This window comes from Falco cherrug, chromosome 8, assembly GCF_023634085.1.
Source record: "Falco cherrug isolate bFalChe1 chromosome 8, bFalChe1.pri, whole genome shotgun sequence".
NCBI classification, from domain to species: Eukaryota; Metazoa; Chordata; class Aves; order Falconiformes; family Falconidae; genus Falco; species Falco cherrug.
Genome location: NC_073704.1, coordinates 1,746,371 through 1,769,988, shown reverse-complemented (window position 1 = coordinate 1,769,988; position 23,618 = coordinate 1,746,371). Strand labels below are relative to the sequence as shown.

The window sequence follows — 23,618 nt, the reverse complement described above, 5'->3', positions numbered from 1 at the left end:
AATGCCATCAACATGCCTAATTTGGGCAACCAATTCTGCACATACCATTTATAATAAACAGCTTCTAAAAAATTTAACCACCTAATCCATCCCCCACCACCAGGATACTGCACACGAAGCAATAATAACCAACAATTAAACCCTAATTTTGCCATGAAAATAAACTGCCACTACTAGAACCATCAGCCAGACTACAGCTACATTATTGCATGACAAAGATACACACGTTAACTACAGTTTGTACATTTTTCTTATTTATTCAAAAGCTAGAGGATGACAAAAAGGGTGAAAGTGTTTTATGCCACCTATTTATTACATGAACAAATACTTAATCCAAAGGGACTCGTTTTACAAGGCCCTCTGTCCAAAAACGACACACAAATTAGTTTTTATACACAAATGTTTATTTCTCAAATAAACTTCCCCTTTAAACACAAGGAATGAAATCTAAATCTTCATAAAGATGAATCCAAAATGAAATCCCTCCAGTACATGGTAATCACTGTTTTCTTGGTCACTACTGGCTTTAACTGTTTAACATCAAAAAACAAGGACATATTTAAAAAATCATGCTACTGGATACCTAGCTCTGCCTCTGACCAGCTCTATACTGATCTCCAATATTTTAAAATTTTACATCATCAAATCTGAAGCATTTAATTGAAGAACAGCTGTGCATTAAACACAAACAACTGAACAAGAAGATTATAAGATGTAATCAAGTTCATAACGAATATAGGTGTTCTTTTCATCATTATAGATCCTTGGATAATGTGCTATCAGAGCATCTTGTGATCCTATGTAGATCGAATTATAGATCTTCCAATAAACATCTCTGACTTTCCTGGCAGGGTGAAACAAACCCTAGAAAACAGAACAGAACAAAATTTATTAAAAGCTTAAAGCTGTAACTATCTGTTACTGATTTTAATCAAGTTTTGCACAATAAGCATTTTAAAAAGCAATTATAGTAACTAGCACCACTTATAACCAAGAAGGAACACTAAATGTGTCGCTGCCAATCTGTGACTATCTAAACTAGCAAGCAGTAACAAAGCATTATTTAAAGACAGATTTTCTTATCTTTTTTCTGCATGGAGAGATGAAGTATATCTAGTTTTGTGTTCTTCTTTTTAAGTAAAAATTAAAACCTCCTGCAGTATATTTGGTTGAAACAGAGTCTTACCTTTGGCTCTGCTAATAGTGATTTGTACAAAGTACACTAGGTAGGAATACAAGAGAAACTATTAGACCTAAACAAATCAGCGTAACTTTAAAAGCTCTAGAGAAAACCGTTCCATATAATAAGAACATACAATTAGTATCTGCAAAAAAAAGACACTGTGCAAGAGACTTCTATCACCTTCCTACTGATGCCAGTATCTTTAGGCTGAGGCCCTCCACATAAAAAAAACCAACCCACAGTGAAATTCCGTATCTGCAAATAATTAATAAAAAGCTGTCACATCTTCTCTACACTACAGTCATCCTTGCTTCCCACCCACTACCTGAGTTCAGGTTCTATAGCCAGCACAGCAAGAACCGTTACGTGCAATTACACAAACAAGGAGCCTTTGGATTTTACCACCATGTACACACAGACAGAAGCTGAATGGACTAGTGTTGATGTAACGGTATAAATTCTGATTAATGCACTGTTTTCTAATGCTTCACTCTTACACAGTTTTAAACGCCTTACAGTGTTTCTTGGCTAATGACAAATAATCTTGATTTAATATTAAGCTTACCCTCTCGTTTATCTCACTTCTCACTCGTTCTCATAACCCCTTGCACTATTTATTCCCCCATCATTAGTTAGCATCCTCAAAATTTGTGAGATGCTTCCATTTTGCAAGTCAACTACTACTTCTACACAAACTCCTCAATGAGATCAGCTGTCTCACGATACCAACATCTGTTTATTGCATACTGCACTTACTGAAGTCCTTGGCACAGAACACCATGTTTAAAGAATACTTTACAGAGACAGAAAACCACACTGTTTCCCTTTGCCTGAAATCTTACTCAGGTGACTTTTTTGTCTCCTGGAAGGAAGCCCTGCCTGATAGCTCTGGTCTCTGCTACCCCAGCACACATGAGGACTTACCTGTAAACAATACTGCAACATTCTGCAGGGACCGATAGCAACTCTGAGGCCCTCCAGAGCCCCCATAACTGCCTGAATGACGTGAGGAGAGGTTTCAAACACATTAGGCCACACATAATTTAACAAGTGATTAAGAGAATCTTCACAGCCAAACCCATAAACACCAAGCGACATATGTTGCACCACAGCACTGGCTGTTTGTCTGTGCACAAGATCCCTGCAAAGAGAACAATGGCCTGTTAATAAATTATACTTAGAAGCAACACGACTGGACAAGCATAGTATTTCTTTTCAATAACACTTTTTTTTGAAAGCACTAATACACATTTTTAACCTATACTTATTGACAGCAAGAGGCAGAGTAACAAAAATCAGTACACTAAAAAAAGAGGTGGGAGTTTTCTGACAAATTACTTTGTTCTAATTCCACAGCAAAAGCACTAACAATAGAAATTATCAAAAGCAGTTGTAGTGAATCAAGACTTCTTACATTAAGATGCTTGTATCATTTTAGTTTTCAAAAGTAGCAAAGGTTAGTAAAATAGAAGTATGCAATCTGAATTATTTGCAGGCAACAGCTTCCAAATTATGCTGGTCACTTAACATCTTTGGCAAACAAGGACAGCAGGCACATTTGCTCTTGTTAAGACCCAGCTACATACTACTTAAAAGTATATGACAATGGCTAACTGTACCCAAATGCACTCACCTGTCCATTAAAGCATCTTCAAGCAGTGGTGTAACTGCGTAAATGTAATCTTTTCCCATCTCTCCAATGTATTCAAACAGGAAAGAAAGAGATTTTAACACACCATTCTGGACATTCAGTTCTGGAACTCTGTATTCATTCATGAGCGCAGGCAGCACTGTGAAAGGTGAGCATGTTTCAGCTACAATAGCAATTGCTACTGTAGTACATACTCTGTTCTGCCTTTCCTGTACTTTCAAGTTGTTCAGCAGTGTGGCCAATACATCGTGGGGTCTGGAAGAGATTACACGCACGTCCATGTCAAGAGATTCAGTGAGGACTTAACTGAGTTTCAAACAGCAAGTGGCAGAAAAGCATGGCTTAAGCCCTCAAAAAAGTTTAGATCACTGGGAAACAACATAAACCACAAAACTGTAAGACAGCTTGAGCAACTGCGTGATCTTATTTTCATTACCAACATTATTTACTTTCCTATCTAGACTTAGCCTTTTTCCTGCCTTCTGTTCTGTCTCCTGTAAACTCTGGAGAATAGCAGTAGCCTCCCCACTACTACTCTGATCCTACAGGTAATTACAAACCTGTATTAAAACGATATGCATTTGAGAGAGATGGGCAACGTCCTGTATGGATAAGCGCGCTTATGGCATTCCTAGGTTGCTGGCTGCATCTGCGTTAAGTCAATAATCAGCCACTTATTTAAGAAAACGCACACAATGGGAATTGTGCTTTAATTGCCAACTTGCAGTGTCACTGTGGTGGCAAAAAATCCTTTTCAAATCAATAAAAGCATCGATTTGAGGAAAAAGAAAGATTGCGTATTTAAAAGAGTTTACGAAAAAAATACAGAGAGGGTCTGAATGCATATCACTATCAAAAAGTCATGAAGCAAACAGTTCTTGCTACCAAACTAAGACGCTAAGCTTGCTAACCTACAGGTTTAGTTCAAAAGTACAGCACCCCATACTGATGAAGACAGGCGACTGTATTGTCCTCCTACAAAATGAGTAAAATCAGGTCTACACATTTAACAAGTTAACCAGATACGTTCGAATATTTCTCACGAGAACACTCACAACTGCCAGCATGTTAGGTAACTGCGTGCAGAAGCGGGTAAACATTAAAACCAACTTACCCAATTGCTTTTGCAATATAACCAAAAGTGTTCACTGTGGCTCTCCGGATAGCTTTCTTGTGAGCTTTTAATAATTCAAGCAGTTCAAAGCAGATCCTCATCCATTCTCTTGCAGAAACATATTCTGCACCTCTGAAAGAGAATACAGTGAGTTACCTGTTCAGTGATGTTAGAAGTTTTTAAGTAATACCACATAAATGGCAGTACCTGTTCTATTTGCTATCAACAGAAGAGTAACTGCTTAAGCAATTTCTTTAATCAGTTATCTGTTAACACAGACCTTCACTGGTTAACAGTGTACTCAAAACTTACTATATTTCATGCAAACTTAGAATACACACACGGACAACACATTTCTTACAAAGAGTTGCAAAATAATATCATTACAATACATTCAAAAGACTCTCTGCTAAGTACCTCATCTTAAGCTTTATGCACAACTTCAAAAATATCAAGAGATACAAAAATAAATACCCAGATGCCAAACCTGATACTTAACTTCAGCTTTTGCTACAATAACTGCCCAGAGGGTCAAATATTTTATCATTGGTCAGCTTACCGGTCTGCAATGCGCCCCACAAGATCAATACAGTTCTCCTGTACTTTCTCATGTCTGTTCTTCAAAATAGGTGTAAGCCGTGGCAGGAGATCTTTGATTGGTGGCGTCATCTTGTGCATTCCTGTTGGATTCAGAAAGGCATATTTAGTTTTATAATGCCTTTTCATTTTGCTCTTGAACGGGCATGTAATCAATACACAAACATACCTATAACATTCACAATAGCTTTAAGTGCTCCGAGGATGCTGCCCAGTACTTCAGGATATTCTTCACCCAGGTACTCATACAACACAACACCCAAGTGTCCCATCAGTTTTTCCTACAGCCAAGTAAAAATATTTACAAATTAATTTTTCTCTCTCTCATTACCATGACATACCACAGCAAACTTCGTAGGAGAAGTCAATACAATACCTCTTGACAAGTCTTCATGACAACTGCAGTACGAGAGATCAGGTCAGCAGCCTGCTGCCTAACTTTAGCTGATTTGTTGTTCAGACGCCACAAGACTGTACCACAGATCTGTGGTAAGTAGGGTTTCACTCTTTTGCCTAGAGCATTAACTACTGTGCCAAAACCATTCAGCATCACAGAATCCTGTGTGTAAAAACAATAGAAAAATCAGACCAAAAGCAACACTACATTTTAATTAAACTTGACATCGTTAAAATTGCTATTGAAATGCTAACTTTCCAGAGCTGGTTTCTGAATTTCATCAATTAGAGCATTGACATCTAAAAAAGGATTCTAACAATGTAATTTAGAAGCATATATTTCTGTACAACTAACAGTGATCTAGCTTACAACTACAGCGAACCACACACTGAATATCCCTGGCCATACCTCCGTGGTCTGCTCCTGAAAGGCGTACAAGATGCCATCAATAAGTTGTTCTTCCAGTTTATGATCAATGTCTGCTGCCCCCAGATTTCCCATTATCTTCTCAATTGTTTCCATGACCATTTTTCTGTACTGCTCAGCCTCATCTTTCAGATCATCCACAATCCTGGAAATAATTTCTGCTGCTCCAACTTTATTTGCCAGCTCCACAGTTGTATCAACCAACTGAAATATGCAAACATTAAATAAGCAACCATTGTTAAAATCAACTTTCTACATCTTGAAAATAAGCTTCCCTACTCTGAAGGGGAGAGACAGCACCACGCATGTTAAGCCTGCTATGAACAACTGCTTTTACCTTTAGAAATCATCCAATGTCCTAAACACCACAAATGGGGTGAACTACCCCCCTTACAACTGGTGTAGACTCTATTCACAGATGTAAAATGCCTTGATTGCTCCTGAAACCCAGTGAATCTTCTGCCTATGCAACTTCTAAATTACTAGTCCAAACAAAATTCAGTTTCACAACATACAAGGCAAAATCAAGCATCTAGCCTGAATAAACACTCTAAATGTGAATTTTATTCTACTGTAAGTAATTTTCCAACTAAAAAAACAAAATACCTGTCTGTAATTTCTTCTGTCCAATGCCATTCTGTGCTGCCAGAAGTGTTTGAAAAAAGGGGGCAAGATTTCTGTTTTAATGTAGTTTGCTTCAACACCATCCGTACCACAGCACTGCTTTACCACCTGACAGGAAATAAAAATTCAACAATTTTAATTGTGTGTAGGGTTTGGGTGGGGTCTTTTTGTTTTGGCTTGGTTTGAGGTTGGTTTGTGGGGTTTTTTTTCAAGAAAAGGATAAAATACATATGTTTTGTATTAATACTAAACAATCGTTCTGACATACCTTCAACACAATTTTTTTCATCTCTTCATCAGGAGACTGGAACTCCCTGATAAGGATTAGCATGACTTCTCTGGTATAATAGTTTGCATACTCAGCATCCATGAGTGGAATCAGGTAACCAATAGCCTTCAAAAAGGCAGCCAAACCCTATTTAAATGCAGAAATGTGTCTTTAGCGAGTTACAGAAGATACACATCCATTTCATCCAAATTACATCCAAATACATCCAAATTACTAAATACTAAAGGATTTAGATATACCTTTCCTCTGTGTTGACGTATACCCTTCCATAAAGGCTTCAGAACAGAATCAAATGACTCAATACCATAGGGAGTGGCTGCCTCTGCCAAAGCAGCAATAGCCAAAGCACTGATGGTGCGAACTTTCTGCTGCTCATCCACCAGACCTGCAAGAGAATAGTATTCAGTACTACTTCTTGTACTCGTGTTCTTGAACTCCTTGAGTTCAAAACAGCAAAAACAGAGGGGCAGTATAAAAGGGATTAACTCATTTTGAGGAAAACTGAACCACTGCTCCTCCTTCAGAGTCAGCTGAATTATTTCTCAGCATCAAAAGAACACACAAAACAAGGTCCTCACTATCACTGTGCCTCACTGGGGTACAGAAAATTTTCCAAATATGAAGCTAATTAAAGAAATAATAATAAATCTTTGCCTAGGAATGCAGAAACTTACCGTGTTCAATAATTTCAACCAAGCTCCTGAGATGAGGCAATATAGCACAACCCATAAGGATAGCAATCTGCTGAACAATCTTGATGCCGGTATGCCTAGCCTGCCAGGATTTTTTGCTTTTACAGACAGCTTTCAGGAAGGGCAACAGAGAAGGAATGCCCAAAGCAGAAGCAACAACAGCAAAGGCTCGAGCTGTTGTATTTCGGACATATTCATCCATATTGTCGATATCAGGTCGCATTGTGGAGATCATTGTCGCCAAGCCAGCAGCCTGAAGGAAAAACATAAAGAACATACCACTTGGATTTACAAACGGCATAGTTAATTCTTCTGCCATGCCTATAAACACACACCTATATGTAAGCTAATTCAGTGCCTTAACGAAGGATGGAAGCTTTACCTTAGCCAAGTTTGAAATAATTTCTCTGCCTTCCACTCTAGCATAGTAGTCTTCATCAATCAGCAGTGGTTCAATAACGACAAGGATCTGAAAGAGATGAACAAATTACTATTACCTTTCATTAATACTTTCAGTAGTATTTCTTGCCCTACTAGATTCCATGAAACAGAAGGTGATTCTATGGATCCAAGCTTAAATCTTTATCTTGACGGGAAAAAAGTTAAATTTATTATGCTCTTTGTTACATCTCTCTGTCTCTACAGGACCTAGACTGGAGATACTTTGCAGATAAGATCCCCAAGTATGCCTGTAACATTTTTTATATCGCGCCTTAATGCCGAAGCCCACACTTCGATCACACTACAAGAACTTGAAGCATGGCTTAAAAAGACGTATGAAAGCAAATTATTTTAAAAAAACATAGTATCGTCCTCTTCTGGTATGCAAATAAAATAGACACTTCTCCAGCAGCGATCAGAAAAAGCAAATCAGAGATGAAATAGTGAATTGCAACAAACCTTGTGTACGTATGGTCGGACCAAATCATCCAGTTTGTAAAGAATTCTGTCGATGACTTTGACAAGCAAGTGACGCTCCTGATCTTCAAGTGTCGGTGACATCAGCAGAGGCAGAATCTGATTAAACAATGGCCCTGCTCCAAACTCCCGTGCTTTATCAGTAATTTGTCGCAATGCAGCCTAAACAAAACCAAACAGCCTATCAGTAAAACTAAGAAACAACACTGAACCATTACAAAACAGGTAGATACTAACGAAGTTAAAATGTAATTCACTGTAACCACAGGCTTCAAAATACTGTCTCCTACCACTGCAAAACTCTACTTCAAACAATTTTACGCTAATCTGTTTAAAAGCAAATGCATCAAGAGAAACACTCTGATGTTAGCTCCCAGATACTCAGTTTTCAAGAAAAGCATGCTCCTGGTCTAGTATTTAGAACGGCTCCATCTGAAAAGTAGCTTACACAGCACTTACTTGCATCTGGGCAGCTTGGTGCTATGGTCAGTTCAGAGCAAAACTGTACAGAAAAGACTGCCAAGGTATTGCAGAATGTGCAAGGCTGAAACTTAAGTGAGAGCTAACACTGCTAATGTAAGCGTAACAAGGAAAAAACAGAAAATTACAAAGCCCTGTAAGCAAAAGGCACTATAAATCTAGTTTCTCATAACTGTAGAAAAAAAGTGAGGCCACGTACTATTTAGTGACCAACGTTACTATACAAAGAGCAGCCATACTGAATTACATTGAGTGACAAAAAAAGCCACACAGAGAGGAGGAAAAAAGCACTTAACAGGTGTGTTGGTTTTGGCTGGAATAGAGTTAATTTTCTTCATAGCAGCTAGTATGGGCTAGGTTTTGGATTTGTGTTGGAAACAGTATTGATAATACAGGGACGTTTTAGTTATTGCTGAGCAGTACTGGCACAAAGACAAGGGCTTTTCTGCTCCTCACCCCAACAGCGAGCAGGCTTAGGGGCACAAGGAGTTGTGGGGGACACGGCCAGGACAGCAGACCCCAACCGGCCAAAGGGATAATCCATACTGTACGGCATCATGCACAGCATGTGAACTATTGGGAAAGTTAGCAGTGAGCAATTGTTTTTCATATGCATCACTTGTCTATCTTGGTGTTTCTTTTTATGTTGTTGATATTTTCCTTTTCATTATATTGTTACTATACTAATATTTCAACTGTTAAACTGTTCTTATCTCAATCCATGAGTTATCTCTTTTCCGATTCTCTCCCCCTCCTCCCACCGCCAATGAGTGAGCAAGCAGCTGTGCGGTGTTTAGTTGCCAGCTGGGGTTAAACCACAACATATAGCAAACTTTAGGAGATTACCTTAAAGAGAATCCCATGGACAACTGAAACTAAACCTGAAAGCAAGTATAGATTTTTTTGAAAATGTAATTACATAAAACGCATCTGACAATTAGTCTTACCTTTCTCATGGGAGGTGTGCCATTCTTTATTTTCAGAAGTAATTTCATTATTTTTCTCTCCTTCTGTTCTTCAGGACTCAAAGTTGATTCATCAACATCAACCTACAAGTAATTCCAGATACATAAATAAGCACTGCTACATATTCAAAAGAAATCAGGAAACTTTAATCAGCACGAATGATATCTCATTTACCAGCAGTTTATCAAAGTATTGGATATCGTCTGGTTTTAGGAATGGAAGATTGCCAGATGGCTGGTCATTAACACTCTTCATAGTTCTGTCTTCTGTCTGCATGTGGAATCCAGTCATACCACCCAAAGGTGTTGGAGTTGCTGTAAGCTTGCGAGCTGGAGTACGAATAGGTACATAACCAGCTGGTGGGGGAAGAACCTACAGAAGAAAGAATAAAATTTATTTTATCATAACAGATATATAAAAAGAGGAAGGCATCAAATACAAAACATTACTGAACTTCCATTTTATGTGTTTGGGGATTTGTGTGAGTGTTACTGCACACAGTAGATCCCATGTTCACAGCAACGCAAACAAATTCACTGTGCCAGTTTATATCCGTGCTTATCCTGTATTGACAGTCTTTCAGAAGAAAACTCACTTCCACTGCTGAGAGCTTGAATAACAAACTTCAAAGTCTCTTTACAAAATATTCAAGAATCAATTCATATCTGTATAAACACAGCATACTTGCTGACCTAGAATTTGTGACTCTCTTCCATGTTTTTCTTTAATTTTATCAATCCATTCGGAGCTGATTTCTAGCCTTGACGGGCATTCCCAACATTGACAAGCAGAATAATGACCGACTGGCTCTTGAGATCACCTTTCATTCTCCCTTTCTAATGGATTTACAATAAATCAGTAACCAAACTGAACAAACATCTACAACCAATAATCAATACTTAAGGTGAAACATTCTACTTCTGGGACAACTTGGTTAGAAGAAAATGTTAAAAAAAAAAAAAAATCAATATCCCCTGGCAAAAGAAAAACCAGATGATTGTTTGCTGTATTTTAATCCAGATAAATTACCTTATATCCTTCTGGAAACATAGCATCCAATTCTTCATCAGAAAGTGGTCTGTTTCTTTCATCAATTTCCCTTTCCCAGCGCCAAGCCTGCAGCTGTTCAGGAGTCATGCTCATGATATGACCTACATTCAAATGTTAAAAAATTATTTTAAAAAAAAAAATCTTCTTTATGCAGAAGGAGATGACTTGTTTACTTAATCTTGAAGTGCACTCAAGCCAAAGTTTCCACAGCACTTGAAAACTGTAGCCAGTAAGAAGTCAGTACTTTTAGAGACTTTCATCATATTTTTACCAACTAAACTGAACAGGAACAGACGTATAACCTTCATCTCGATTCCCCTCCAGAAATTAGTTGCTGGAGGCATAAAAAAATGGTAAACTGAGCATATACTACTGATGGCAGAAGAACATCTTAGGCAGAAATCTACTTCAAAATATAATATAAAGATAAATGCTTCATTTCCACAAAAGTGAAGCCCCAGAGAATGGACTAGGCTTACCTGGTGTAGGAGTTGCCATGTTCATAGCTGGTGTACCAATGGGTGTTTTGCCAGGTGTCAGAACAGGAGTGCTGCCACCCATCTGGCTAGCAGGTGTTTCATCCCATCGCGACTTTCTTTTACTTGCTCCTGGGGTTGGCGTCTCACCAATGGAGTCACCACCTCTATCCGTACGAGGCGTCTCAGCCCATCCGCTGCCATGTCCCGGAGTATCTAAGAAAAAACAAAACAATTTTCACAGAAAGCTGAAGAGTATACACTCCAACTGTAGTATCAATATCCAAATCCATTTTCAGTATCGCATTGATTTGTGTAGACATGAGGACAAGTATCAAAAAATACACTAAACAAAAAGACTGCCTCGGTGACTATTGAAAAAAACACAGGCATTACACTAGAAACATCCAACAGAGAACTTCATTCTATGAAATAAGTATGTTTTGTCTTGTTGAGTCTTCGCATAAATAGTAAGATTCTAAAAAAGACCAGGAACTCAGGTGTTTTAGAAATTGGACAAAGATACTTCATGTACCCCCTTGATAAAAAAGCACTAAAGAGCAACGGCATTTCACCATTACATTACACATGAGCCTAATTCAAATTAGGCAGGTGAGAAAATGCTTCCAAAACTTCTTTTAATTCTAACTTCTTAAAAAAAAAAACAGTTCAAAAACAACACACACAAGTGTACTCCAAAAAGCAATTCAACATCAGCTCCTTTACAATGACCTTGACGCATTAAAATCCCAACCTGAAGCCATCAATAGACATACCACAAAACTTTGATTCAATTTTTGAGCTGAGGTGCTTTCCCCGATGCGAGTTAAGCTAGCAGGCAGAGCTGAATGCTGTAACACGGACGGAAACACCACCTCGCACCAACCACTAGATGTCACACTTCCAAAGCTACTGTTTACCCAAGGTGAAAAAATCCTATACAATTAACCATTCCAAACGTGTAACACGTGTTCCAGTTCACCATAAATACCTCTTTCTGTTTTAGGCGTTTCATCCCATCGATTTTTACGTGCACTGGAAGTGGCACCTCCGTGGCCTGGTGTGGCGTGACCGGGCGTGTCCCGTCCAGGTGTTGCAGCTCCTGCTGGTGTATGACTGGGAGTCGGATCCCATATTTTTGAGCCTGGTGTGGCACCAGGAGTTTCACTACCCTTTGCACGGCCCGGAGTTTCATCCCATCGCAGAGATGGTGTATGTCCAGGAGTCTATACCAGACAAAATCGAAAGTATTAATCTCTCTCATACTACACAGTAAGAGACTGCTAGTTACTCATTTTCAGTAGAAAAGGATACTTCTGAAATTCAAAAGGATTAGCTCTAATGTCTACCGTAGATAAACTGATGAACACTAGGATTCACTAGGATTATTACCTCTGCTTGATCCCAACTGGATAACTTTTTAGGTGTAGCACCAGGAGTCTGATCAGCTGTCTGATCCCAGCGCCGCTTGCGTTTTGAAGGTGGCTGAGACGCGGCTCCATTGACGACTTTAAGCTCTCCAGCTTTAGCTTTTTCAGCTAGCTGTTGCCTAATTTCCCTCTATTCAAGGGCAGAATGAGACAAACATAAGAAAGAGGTTTGCTGGAATAACATGCAATTAGCTACCGTTCTAATTTCAAGGTCGTTCTCAAATGTATTGTACTGACAAAGCAGCCATATGTTTGGAGGTGCTGTTTTTAAACGTATTTCTTATAAAAGCCATTATTACGACAAATACGAACGCATGGAGAATTTTGAGCGCTATCAGTTTCTGCTACCTCTATCTGTGCCTCAAAAATCATTACACATCTGTTTCAAACAAGTTCTGCTTCTGTAAATTAAAGGTGGATGAGTTAGAAAATGTGTTCATTTGACTTACATCCGACGACTTAAGAGAGCCCTGAAATTATTATTTAAAAATCTGAGACGATGCTGTTACAACAGCACACTGACCCAGGCTGGTTTTCACTTATCAATGGATCCATAAGCACTTAGACTGTCAAAATTACAAACTAATTCCTCATTAAGGTAAGTCAAGTAGGGTAAACCAATGTAAATCTACAGAGGTCACTGGAACTACAAGCTCTTGCTCTAATTAACAATGTGGCACCATAGGTATTACACAATAAATTTGATTATATAACCAGAATCTTCTTACCTCTTGAATTTTTAATAGCCATGAATAAAGCACGTATTTTTACTACTTTTTTTTTTTCTTTTAGTATTTAAAATAAAATGTCAATCTTGCACCAGTTCTTAGTACTGCAATATCTGTTTTCAGTGCTTCAACAAAAGCCCTTTAAAACCTCCCTGGACTCCCTTTACACAGCTCACAAAAACAAACACCTCTGACACTAAATACCTCTCAGTGACCGTTAGCTTTTGTCTTTCATCCTCTGAAAAAAAATTAACAAAAATTCCACGTGATATAAAAAAAATCCAGACTAAAATACATTGAGACTATTTCTCCCTCCATTGTTTAGGTACTGTATAGAACGCATGTTTTTTCGAAACTTTCATCTTTAAATTCTACTAACTTTCAACACACAAAGAACAGGATTTTCCAAAGAAAAGGACTCATTAAGACAAAAAAAGTCAACAGAACTTCCATTCTCCCTTCCTTATAACACACTTTCAAAGGCTGTAAAATGAAACAAACTTCAAGTGGAAAACCCTCCCCTCCACACACCTCTTCCTTTGTTAAATGCTGTTCGCGCATAACATCCATGTATGTTCTGGCATTCATTTTAGGATCTGGTGTCTTCCCTCCTGCAGAAGAGAACAGCAACAGGAATAGAGCACAATGAGTACAGGATAAGCAGAAACCGCTGACTTTTTCTATTGTCCTGCTCTAATATTATATTATTCCATGATCATTTAATTTTACTTTTTGATTGAAAATTTTAAAAATTACATGTATCTTACGTTTATTCAGTTTGCTGATCAATTTAACCTGTTTGAACACAAACATAACTACTGCAGTTTCAAACAAATATTTTAAAGCCGATATAAATGATAAAATGACAACACAGTTAAGAGTCTTCAGAAGTGATGGGTTCCTGGGTTGCTAATCCGGAATACGTACACTTTCGTGCCTTTGTCTCCATCAGCAGTTCTGACTTCAAGCAGCAGAATAGAAGCCTAGAAAATTATCTCTTTACCATTAGTAACACTTTGGAAAGATATTTATATTCAAAACATTACCTTGTGTAAGCTGTTAAATCCTAGTAATCTGACTATAAATAACTACTGCATACCTAAGTAATGTTCAAAATGTTTTATCATATAGACCCATTTATAAGTTTGACAAATTTGGACACGTCTCCCAGATCTTCTAGTGTCATATTGTAAAAGGGCTTCATTTAAAAAATCAAACCAAACCAAACCAAAACACCCCAAAAAACTGTTTGATGACATTTTCCCCCTCTTGTCTTCTCAAGGTACAACTGTGATTGGGAGCTGAATGCAATACAGTACATACACCACCACAATGATACTCACAGGTAATGGGTTTTGTATACCATATGTTGGTTTATGCTGTGTATCTTGCGTTAATTAAGCTTTTAAATACCTTACAAGAAGCCCAACTTTATAAAAATGAGACTTGTCAAGAAAAACACTTTTCTTTAAGAAAAATGTGCAGGTTTGCTATACAAGTGGTATAGCATTATAATTTAGGGAAAAAAATAAACTTCTTTAACATTTCTATGCTGAAGATCATTGCCCAATTGGCTGTGTCATTCTGACACTAGCTTTGATAGGACTTTCCTTTGGAATACTTTTTCACCATAATCTACACAGGATGTGTTGAACTGCACCCTTAAGAATGCAGACAGGACTGGCATATAGCAGTACTGCTGTAGGAAAGAAATTAAGGACAGTTAGTATGGGCCTGTGAATGCTGACAATACATGTTTATATCAATTACAATTAAGCAAGTAAAATAATTAATATCCCTATTAATTCATGCAGGCTGAAATTCTCATTTGTAAAACCTGCAAAATAGCTACCATTTTTAAGCCAACAGGCACCTTACTGCCACACGTGAAACTCACTCACCTGAAGAAAGTTTCTGTCAGACCCACTAATACCCCTTTTCCTGACTTGCATTCTAAAATTATCAGAACAGACTTGAACTATTAATAGTATCAAAGTCTTATATATGCTTTTGTTTCTTTTAGCTATACCACCTAAGTTTACATAGGATGGTAAGAATAAGGTGCTCTATTTTGAGAACTAGCATTTCAAAAGCAGTAACCCTGTAAATCTATGATTTGGAATGAAAACTTTCAAGGTACTGAAAGAATTTGAGCACTCAATACACAAGCTGTTCAAAGTATAATGCACAACCCAAAACAAAATGAAAAGAGAAACCTTTAACCCTTTGTGTTTCTATGGCAATGGCTCATTATTTTCTTGTCCTTCTACCTGGAAAGAAAATTCGTATTATAAAGATGAAGAATATGGCATCTAGGTTTTCAACCAAATCTCTATGAAAAGGGGATGTTTAAAACAAAACTAAGTTTATAAGCATGCCAACAGAAATCAAAGGGCTAAAGACAATTACAGACAACAAATTTCATAGAGGGTATAGAAAAGTCAAAAGAAATTACCATCTGCAAAAGGATCAAGACGCTCAGGGGAAATTATCATCATCCGCCTGTGCTTCTTGTACTCATCTTCCCGATCTGCAATCTTTTGAGGACGGTGTTCTGCAAAAGGATCATACTAAAAACCGAAAAAAGCCTGTTAGTCACATATGTGAGAAGAACAACACAAAAAGTGTCTGGTGACCATAAGCCTGTATTTGTTTTCAGTATTACTATTTTTAATCTCAGCTATGCAGGAACGTCAAAACACTACGTTAATATAAATTTTACTTCTGTGACTGGAATTTTGGTTTGGTTTTAAACACAGAATTTCTTAGAAGTAACTTCTGACAAAACTTTGCTATTTTAAGTTTATTCATTTGCTACCAAAGCCTGCCATGCTGCCTGTCATTCCCCTTTTTTGGCAGGGGGATTTAATGCTACTTCATATGTTTTTAAATTTTACATTTAGTTTTCCAGTTGTCCAGTCCAAGACATTAAGTTTTCCAGTTCTTTTCATTTTTGAATTATCTGACCTACAAAAAAATTTTTTGATAGTTTAGTGTATATGCCCACATTGCCTTTTACATGCAGAAGTACCAGTTGTTATCACCCTGTGGAATTCTAAACTGCAGTAGTAACAAGCTTAAAGCAAAAATAAAATACCACATCCCTTTACACACACCTTGCATGTAAATCCAGAAAACAAGACCTGCTCTCAAAAACGCTCTGACACTTCTCGCCCTTAATATCTACAACAGTATTTTACTGTGCCTTCAGTTAAGATGTACCTGTTCAGTAGATTGTGGTATGTCATTAAGCAATGCCACTGGAGCATGGTACCCTGGCTTCTTCTGGCCAAGCAAACTGGTAGAAGGGTAGTCATCATCATCCTGTCAATAAAAAGACATGGTGAATTTGTTGTGTTAATATTATATTTAGATAAACTAATGTCAAATTAACATACTGTGGTCAAAGAAAAGATGAAAACAGACAAATAGAATAGCTAATTCTAAATTTTAGCAAGCTTCTTCATATAGCTTGTTTTATTACTCCCAAACTGCTAAAACAGATAAACCTACCCACATGACTAAAAAGACTACTTTTTCTCTACAAAACTCAAGTATTCTGCAATATGCTACATTTAATCAAGTATACCGTCTACGCTAGTTACACAAAAAGTCTGTATTTCACATTAGCGCTACTGATACAGCTCCTTAGTTGGTATGGGAAAGTTGGTGCGCAGAAATTCAAACTATTCTTTCTTAAAAGTCAGCTAGATATAGAACAAAACTTCAGTAGACAACCCTACAGAAAAAGCTTCAGAAACTGAAAACTTCGGAAATACATTAATGTTAATTTAGCTATACCTTCTCAATCACAATAGCAGTAATAAGTACTCAGAATGCATTAGATGCTTTCACAATCTATTTTCTCACATCAGTAGCCAGTTTCTGTGCAATAATTTACAGCAACCCAAAAGAAAAAATGCTCTTAAAAGTATGAACTGATTTTTGTGAGATCCTGTAATGGAAGTTTTTAATTAGGGAATTCTTATAAATCTGCAGATGACATAATACATCACTAGAAAAAAATAGTATTAACTAATACTAAATTGAACATAACAATCTTCATTCCTCTTAAAAATACCATTCACTCTGTTTAATCTGTAGTTTCCTATGTATTTATGGTCAGAACTGTAGTCTCTTACTGCTCCTACAACTGAAAATGTGATCAAATGTTTGACATTAGAAATTAACATAATCTTACAAGCAGGATACACAAGGAGAACATAATACAGTGAAAAAGTCAATTCTCAAAATTTGCTCTCAAATCGCATGCAAAGAAATAGAAACCTTAAAACAGTCACTTCGGTTTGTTGGCCCAAGTTTTATTACACTTTTTCACCATCATTTTTCATCTTGGCAGCAACAACAGAACAATATTAATTATTCCATTCAAGGCTGACACTGATTATGTACCAGGCCACCACTTTTTGTCTTCTGCTTAGGCCTACATGACTTTCAAAGCACAATGATGTACAAGCCTGACTTAGAACTCAAGAGCTTCTCTGATAAGACATATTTACTTCTGTATGGCTTTAAATATCAGTAACTGCTTTTACTTTAGCAACTGCTATTAAAAATTACATAAAATCAATTCCAAAATACTTGGAATGCATGCCCTACATATACAAATATATAAAATCACTTACATCTTCCAATTCAGTTGCTGCAATAGAAGTGACATATCCAGCAAACCTGCTGTCACTGCCACCATAAATTTCTTGATCATAGTATCCTGTAGAATCAAGGCCTACTCCTTGTGCTTCATCAAGGGCAGGCTTTTTTCCTTGAATTTCTCGAATCTGTGCTTCAATATCTAGGGTAAAAACGCACACACACAAAAAAAAAGGTATTTTTATGCATATACACAAAATGTAATATTCATGTTACTATGTACAGCAAATTGAGTTTTTCACCCTATTTCAATTATATCTAAGTAATAAAAAATGACACAGAAAGCTATAAAATCATGATATTTATAAGCAGCTTTTTCTTAGTTATTATTATAGTATTATCCAGCAGACTACTTCAGTTGTATGGCCTAGAGCAAACTATTCAAACCCAACTGTCAATGTACCTCATCTTCCAACAGCAACGGCAGAGAAGGCAATTTATACCGCAGTATTATTTCTCAACACTACACTAACACAACACTTTCTCAGTGAATGTAATTCATTTTAAAAGCCTTTTAAAATGTTATCACCAATTAACAAACTCATTTTGCTAATTTAAACAAATCTGTTCAGAAGAGCTACTACATGAGTTGTCAAATCTGAGAAAATTTAATAAAACAACACTCTATTGTGTTATCTAACATATTGCAAATCTATATCATCTTTGAACAAAGGAAAAAAACCTCTTTAATATGGCAAATAACAAAGTAGCCCCCACTCCCCCCCCCCCCCCCCCAAAAAAAAAAGAAAGAAAAAAAGGACCAGCTTCTTTTCACTCTGGCAGCTAAAATGTTATTTACTCATGACACTTCCTGCCTGCACTACCTTCTTTGAAGAGCCTCTTGATAACAAAAAAACATTTAAACAGGATGAATGGGAGCCTCTTCATTCTTCTAACACACCAAGGCCTGACTCTTATCAACTTTGGTGGTCATGTTTGACCTTAGAAATTTGGTATTTTCGGAGAGAACATTAACTTGTTAACACAGAAAACAAGGAACCAAATTAAACCATGCTTTCTTCCTACCTGTTGTAATGCAACAAGAAAGTAAGTTACAGTAATCAAACTGTCTTCAACAAATGTAATTGTGATGGAGGTACATTAAGGCACAGCTAACTCCCTAAAAATTATTACTGTTTCCATCTGAATTTTGATTCAGCAGGTACGTAAAGACAATTATCCATACAATGCGAATTTCAGTAAACAATTATTTTTGTGGCTAAAAAAATACCCACAAGTTGCATTTCATGGCTGAAGGAATACCAAGGATCATGCCTGAGCGGGAGGGTTGGACTGTATCACAGAATGGTCGGGGTTGGAAGGGATCTCTGGACATCACAGAGTCACACCGAATAGTCGGGGTGGGAAGGGACCTCTGGAGATCATCTAGTCCAACCCCCTGCTAAAGCAGTCACCTAGGGCAGGCTGCACAGAGTCGCATCCAGGAGGGTTTTGAATGTCTCCAGGGAAAGAGACTGCGCAGCCTCTCTGGGCAGCAGAAGTACATTTGTGAACTCAAGAGTCCCAAGCACAGAAGATACATCATACTAGATGGTAAAGAGGATCTTGCTCCAGCCAGTTAAGGGCTCCCACTGAACTTCTGCAGGTATCTAGCACACAGTAACTTGGACAGTCATCTCTGTGTTACAGAAATTCATGGTATCTGCCTGTGACTCAAAGAAGCTGAAACCGGACAAGAGCCTTATGCTGCTGGCCATGAACCCCTGCTGAATCCTGCCCCCAGGTACACAGAACTCCTCCTAAAATCTGCACAGCACTGGGGATTCCACAGAGTCCAAACCTTGAGACACACTGTTCCCCAATACATCACTCCCTGGAGAAGCAGCAGAAAGAAGCTACTGCCGAATCAGGGATCCCTCCCTTGCCTTCAGAGGTCTCAGATCATCTTCAGAGACACACCACACGCATCCCATTTACCACTGTTGTCTTAAGGTATTCCAGTTTTGTGAAGTGGTCCTGTGGTGTGGCTGTGGAACCGATACAACTCAAATATTTCGCTCACAGATTTTCTGGTTACTTCTGTTTATTCCGAAGAGCAGATCAAGTTCCCGATTCCTTTTGCAGCCTGGTGCAATGCAGCACTGGGGTGAAAGGGAATACCTTGGCAGCAAGGGAAGCTTTAGGACAACAGTACTGGCACCAAGTGTTTTTAGAGTACAATGACATTGTTTCTTATTGCTAAAGAGCAGTTACTAGAACACACTGCCTCTTTAGTAGCATATTAAGTGCTGGTTGTGCATCCATAGCTGTCAACTTCAACACAAAAAAACCCTACAGATCTTGCCTACAATGCAAAAGCCTTTCCACCATCTATCCACTGAATCAATCGGACCATGCAGCTCAGCCAAATAAAGCACCAGTAAGTACCCTGCCATGCAGGAATGGGTCACAGAGATTTGCTTTTGCCTGGGCTCCCACCACTACTACCATCCACAAAGTCTATTAAAACAATTGTGGGATTTCTGCAGCACAAGCATTAGAACAAAAATATTTTTCTATTAGTAATTCTTACCAACACTTTACATACTAAGACCTTGTTCTCTTATTTTATTCTTAAATAGCTGCATTTACTGAAGAGGGTATAGATGTCATTTACTATTGGTCTCCTTTAAATTAGAATGACTACAACTGTTTGCAGACTAAGCAGCACTTTCATTTACTTACAGCAAAACCTGCTGGGTTATCTACACCGCAAAAAAAGTCTACACAGGGTCTATAGGGTTAACAAACCCTCACACTTATAGCCACCATAGTTTTCAACTAATGCTATGCATTATGCTCTAACTGGCATTTTCTTAAAAAGCTCATACCCTATTTAACAAAGCACTGAAATACAAATCAAATTAAGAGTCATCACAAAGCTTAATACATTGTGTAAAGCAAAGTACTTGTTGGATGCTTTAGTCAACCAAGACTAAAACAAACTTCAGTCAGACAAAGAAACAGTAAAGGGAGTGGGACTTCCAAAAAAAAAAAAAAAAAAAAAAAAAAGGAGGAGGTATCAGGCACGGAGATATATTATCCCATATCCTACTGATCATTCCTTTTTCTGTATTTTACTCTATTTAATATATTTTGGTATTTTAAAAGAAGTTTCAAATCAACTGTGTTTATTAAAAGTTACTAAAAATGTTGAATATTATTAAATTCAACATATCTGAACTCAAAGTCACTGAGAATCCAGCTCACAGCCAGATCATGATAGCCTTTCTCAAAATACACACTCCATTACCGTACATGTAGGTCTACTTGCAATGTCTGGAGTGTAAGACATTCAGCATTTAAAAAAACAAAAACAAAAACCACTCTAATCAGATCCTGTACTAAAGCAGTATTTTACAGCATAAACAGCTTCTATGTTTTCATGCCTTATCACATTTTTGCACGTTTAGCTTGCCCCCTGCAGCTTTATTTCTAGCTGCTTTAACACTCTCATACATGTTAAGTCTCTCTATTAGGTTTGGACATCTCTTCTGCGCAAGAAAAAAATTATACAAATTAAAAACTGCCTTAGACAGCATTCAGAACTCAAGCATTTATTGAGCATTCATAAGCTGCCATTTAAAACTTTACTTCCCAGCCTATAACAAAGAGCTCCTCCTCAAACTATTAACTGAAACAATCTACACTGTTTTCAGACCTCTTTCAAGTTGCATCTTGAACAGATCAATCAACAAGTATTTAACAAACAGTACAAAGACGTAAAAAAATCTTCTAAGACAATTTAGTAACAACCCAATTTGGAAAATCTGTCAGGAGCTGAAGAAAGTAAGACAGGATAGAACTCGGAAGAAAAATAATCAAGGTGTTCAGCTAATACCCCCATGTTGGGAAAGATCGACATTACATGATCATACCCAGTTATACGTTATTTTTTTATTTAACTACCTAACCACCACCACCCCTTAAAACCTGTTCTGATAAAGCTAATCAAAACACCAGGCAACCGGATGCATGTCAATGTTTTTATTAAAGTCAAGAGACCACCATCTGCTTCAATAAATAACCAATTTAAGTCAAAAAACAACTACTCCTCTACTATTTTATTATTAGAAGCTCTTCAAGTAATATGAGAGGCAGAGTTATGTGTGGATAACGTGAAGGGTAATACTGTGATGGATAATATTGGGTATCTCACACAAACCTTATGCATGTTACAGGATATAAAGAAAAAAGGCAGTTTCTGTAATTCAAAACAGAATGTTGTTCTAGAATGCTAAAAAAAATATTAAATTTTTTAAAAAGTGAGAACAACAGTTCAAGCTTTTCTTCATCCATAAATTCAATTAGATCTGCAGCATTAAAGACTACATTGGCCTCGCTTCCACGGGAGATGATGCCTCTCCATTTGAAAAGTTTTCTCAGCGCGAAACTCCCTACTCCCAAAGGTGAGGACTGCCTGGGTGCCTGCCCACCTCACAGCACTGACACTCTGCAGCGGCCTCTGCTTAGTGAATCACTGATGTCACTAACACAAAATGCAGCAGATCGCCTATCATACACAGAAACACACGTAAAAACCCAAAGGCGAAAAACAGCGGAAGTGGTAAAATCCTAAAAGCTACTCTCCCTCGCCCGAAGCTATTTCAGAGCAGGGCAAGCCACAGCCGCTGTCCGTGAAGAAAGCTCTGCTGCGTGCTACGAAGAGCCGGGAGCGGGGCGGCCACAGAGCAGCTGGGGCGCAGCCTGCCCCCGGGCCTGCCGCTGAAGCCCTGGGACCAGCGCGCTGCGGCGGGAGGACCCAGCCGGCCCAAGCCCCCGCGCTAAAATGGCAGCTGGAGCGCCGGAGACCTCGCGCTGCTTTTTCTCCTCCTCCGAGGCACTTTTCCCCGCAAGCACCACTCGGCACGGCGCTCAGTCCCAGCCGGAGCCATGCTGGCTCCCAGCGGGCAGCACCCGCCCGCCCTGCATCCCCGGCCCTGCCGCTGCGGCGCCGGCCCGAGGGGCGGGCGAGGGAATAGCCCCGTGGGGGGACGGGGAGGCGTGCGGCGCGATGCGCACCGGGCGGCGGGGCCGGCCCGGCGGGGAGGGGAGGGGCGCGCAGCGGCTCAGGGCCGACCCGCCGGGGAAGCGCCGCTCGGCCCCGGCGGCAGCCCGGCAGGGACCCGCGCTTCAGCGCCGCCGCCGGCCCCGGGACAAAACCGGAGCTAACCGACCCGCTCCCCTCACCCCCCCGCGGGCCCGTCAACTACCCCTCGGGCCGTGCACAGCGGAAGACATCCCCCCTCAGGTCCGCTGTGCCCCCCCCCCGCCCGCCCCCGAGCGCCAGGCGGCGGCCCAGGCATGGCGGTGACACAAGCAGAGACGCCATTACAAACGGGCCCGGCCCGCCCGCCGCAGGGCCAGCCCGCCCGGCCCCCGCCCCCGAGGCCGCGCCTGACGCTGCCCACAGCCGGGGAGAAACACAACGCGAAGCCCAGGGCAGGGCGCGGGGCGCCGCGGCGGCTGTTTTTCGGGCTTTTTACCTTCGTGGGTTTTGGCGATCTTCGCCATTTTGTGCAGCGCCAACAACGCCGAGGCGGAACTGGCGCGGCCCCGCCACTTCCGCTACGAGGGAAGGCCGGGAGCGCAGTGCGCGAGCGCGGCCCGGGGCCTCCCGCCGCGCGCCTCGCGCAAGCGCGGTGCCGGCGCACGGCGGGCGTCGCTCCAGCGGCTGGGCAGTGCCCGCCCACCCGGTGATGGACGGCGCGGCGAGCCAACGGCAGCGCGGCGGGGCAGGGGGCACGGCCACACCCCCGGCATAAAGCCCATATAGGTATACTGCCACAGGGCGGGACTGCGGGCGGCTCTGCGGGCAGGTCAGCCTTTCAGTCGGGGCTTGCCAGGGGGCGTGGAAGCCGTCTGGCTAACGTTGGCAGGTGGCACCGAACTGGCCAAAGCTGCTAGCAGGTGGGAGAAGGGATTC

General features: G+C 39.7%; 1 protein-coding gene across 5 annotated transcripts; it reads right to left on the bottom strand.

Annotated features, from left to right (window-relative positions):
* Positions 1-232: 232 nt before the first annotated feature.
* SF3B1 (splicing factor 3b subunit 1) lies at positions 233-23,339 on the bottom strand. Of its 5 annotated transcripts, XM_055718097.1 has the most exons (25): positions 23,179-23,339; positions 17,668-17,834; positions 16,244-16,345; positions 15,477-15,591; positions 13,553-13,632; positions 12,256-12,423; positions 11,855-12,089; positions 10,867-11,079; positions 10,367-10,488; positions 9,512-9,709; positions 9,319-9,420; positions 7,874-8,053; positions 7,356-7,442; positions 6,956-7,226; positions 6,521-6,666; positions 6,261-6,407; positions 5,975-6,100; positions 5,351-5,572; positions 4,922-5,104; positions 4,715-4,826; positions 4,508-4,628; positions 3,949-4,080; positions 2,817-3,089; positions 2,108-2,324; positions 233-864 (listed from the first exon to the last, which is right to left on the bottom strand). In XM_055718097.1, exons 1-25 carry the CDS (start codon positions 23,204-23,206, stop codon positions 706-708), a joined length of 3,906 nt encoding a protein of 1,301 aa, XP_055574072.1. In that variant the 5' UTR covers positions 23,207-23,339; the 3' UTR covers positions 233-705. The 5 variants fall into 5 exon arrangements, 4 of the variants coding, with proteins under 4 accessions (XP_055574072.1, XP_055574074.1, XP_055574073.1 ...); XM_055718099.1 differs by lacking the exons at positions 16,244-16,345; positions 17,668-17,834; positions 23,179-23,339 and adding an exon at positions 13,949-14,004 and having other exon boundaries at positions 15,477-15,493; XM_055718098.1 differs by lacking the exons at positions 16,244-16,345; positions 17,668-17,834; positions 23,179-23,339 and having other exon boundaries at positions 13,553-15,291.
* Positions 23,340-23,618: the final 279 nt, after the last annotated feature.

What these genes read in the sequence shown, in the direction of transcription:
- SF3B1 (XM_055718097.1), bottom strand. Translation starts at nt 23,206, where the DNA reads ATGGCGAAGATCGCCAAAACCCACGAAG. An exon ending in TTCAGGAGCAGACCACGGAG is followed by an intron (nt 5,105 to 5,350) that starts GTATGGCCAGGG and finishes TTTTACACACAG; the next exon opens with GATTCTGTGATGCTGAATGG. An exon ending in GAAGATGCTTTAATGGACAG is followed by an intron (nt 2,325 to 2,816) that starts GTGAGTGCATTT and finishes TTCTCTTTGCAG; the next exon opens with GGATCTTGTGCACAGACAAA.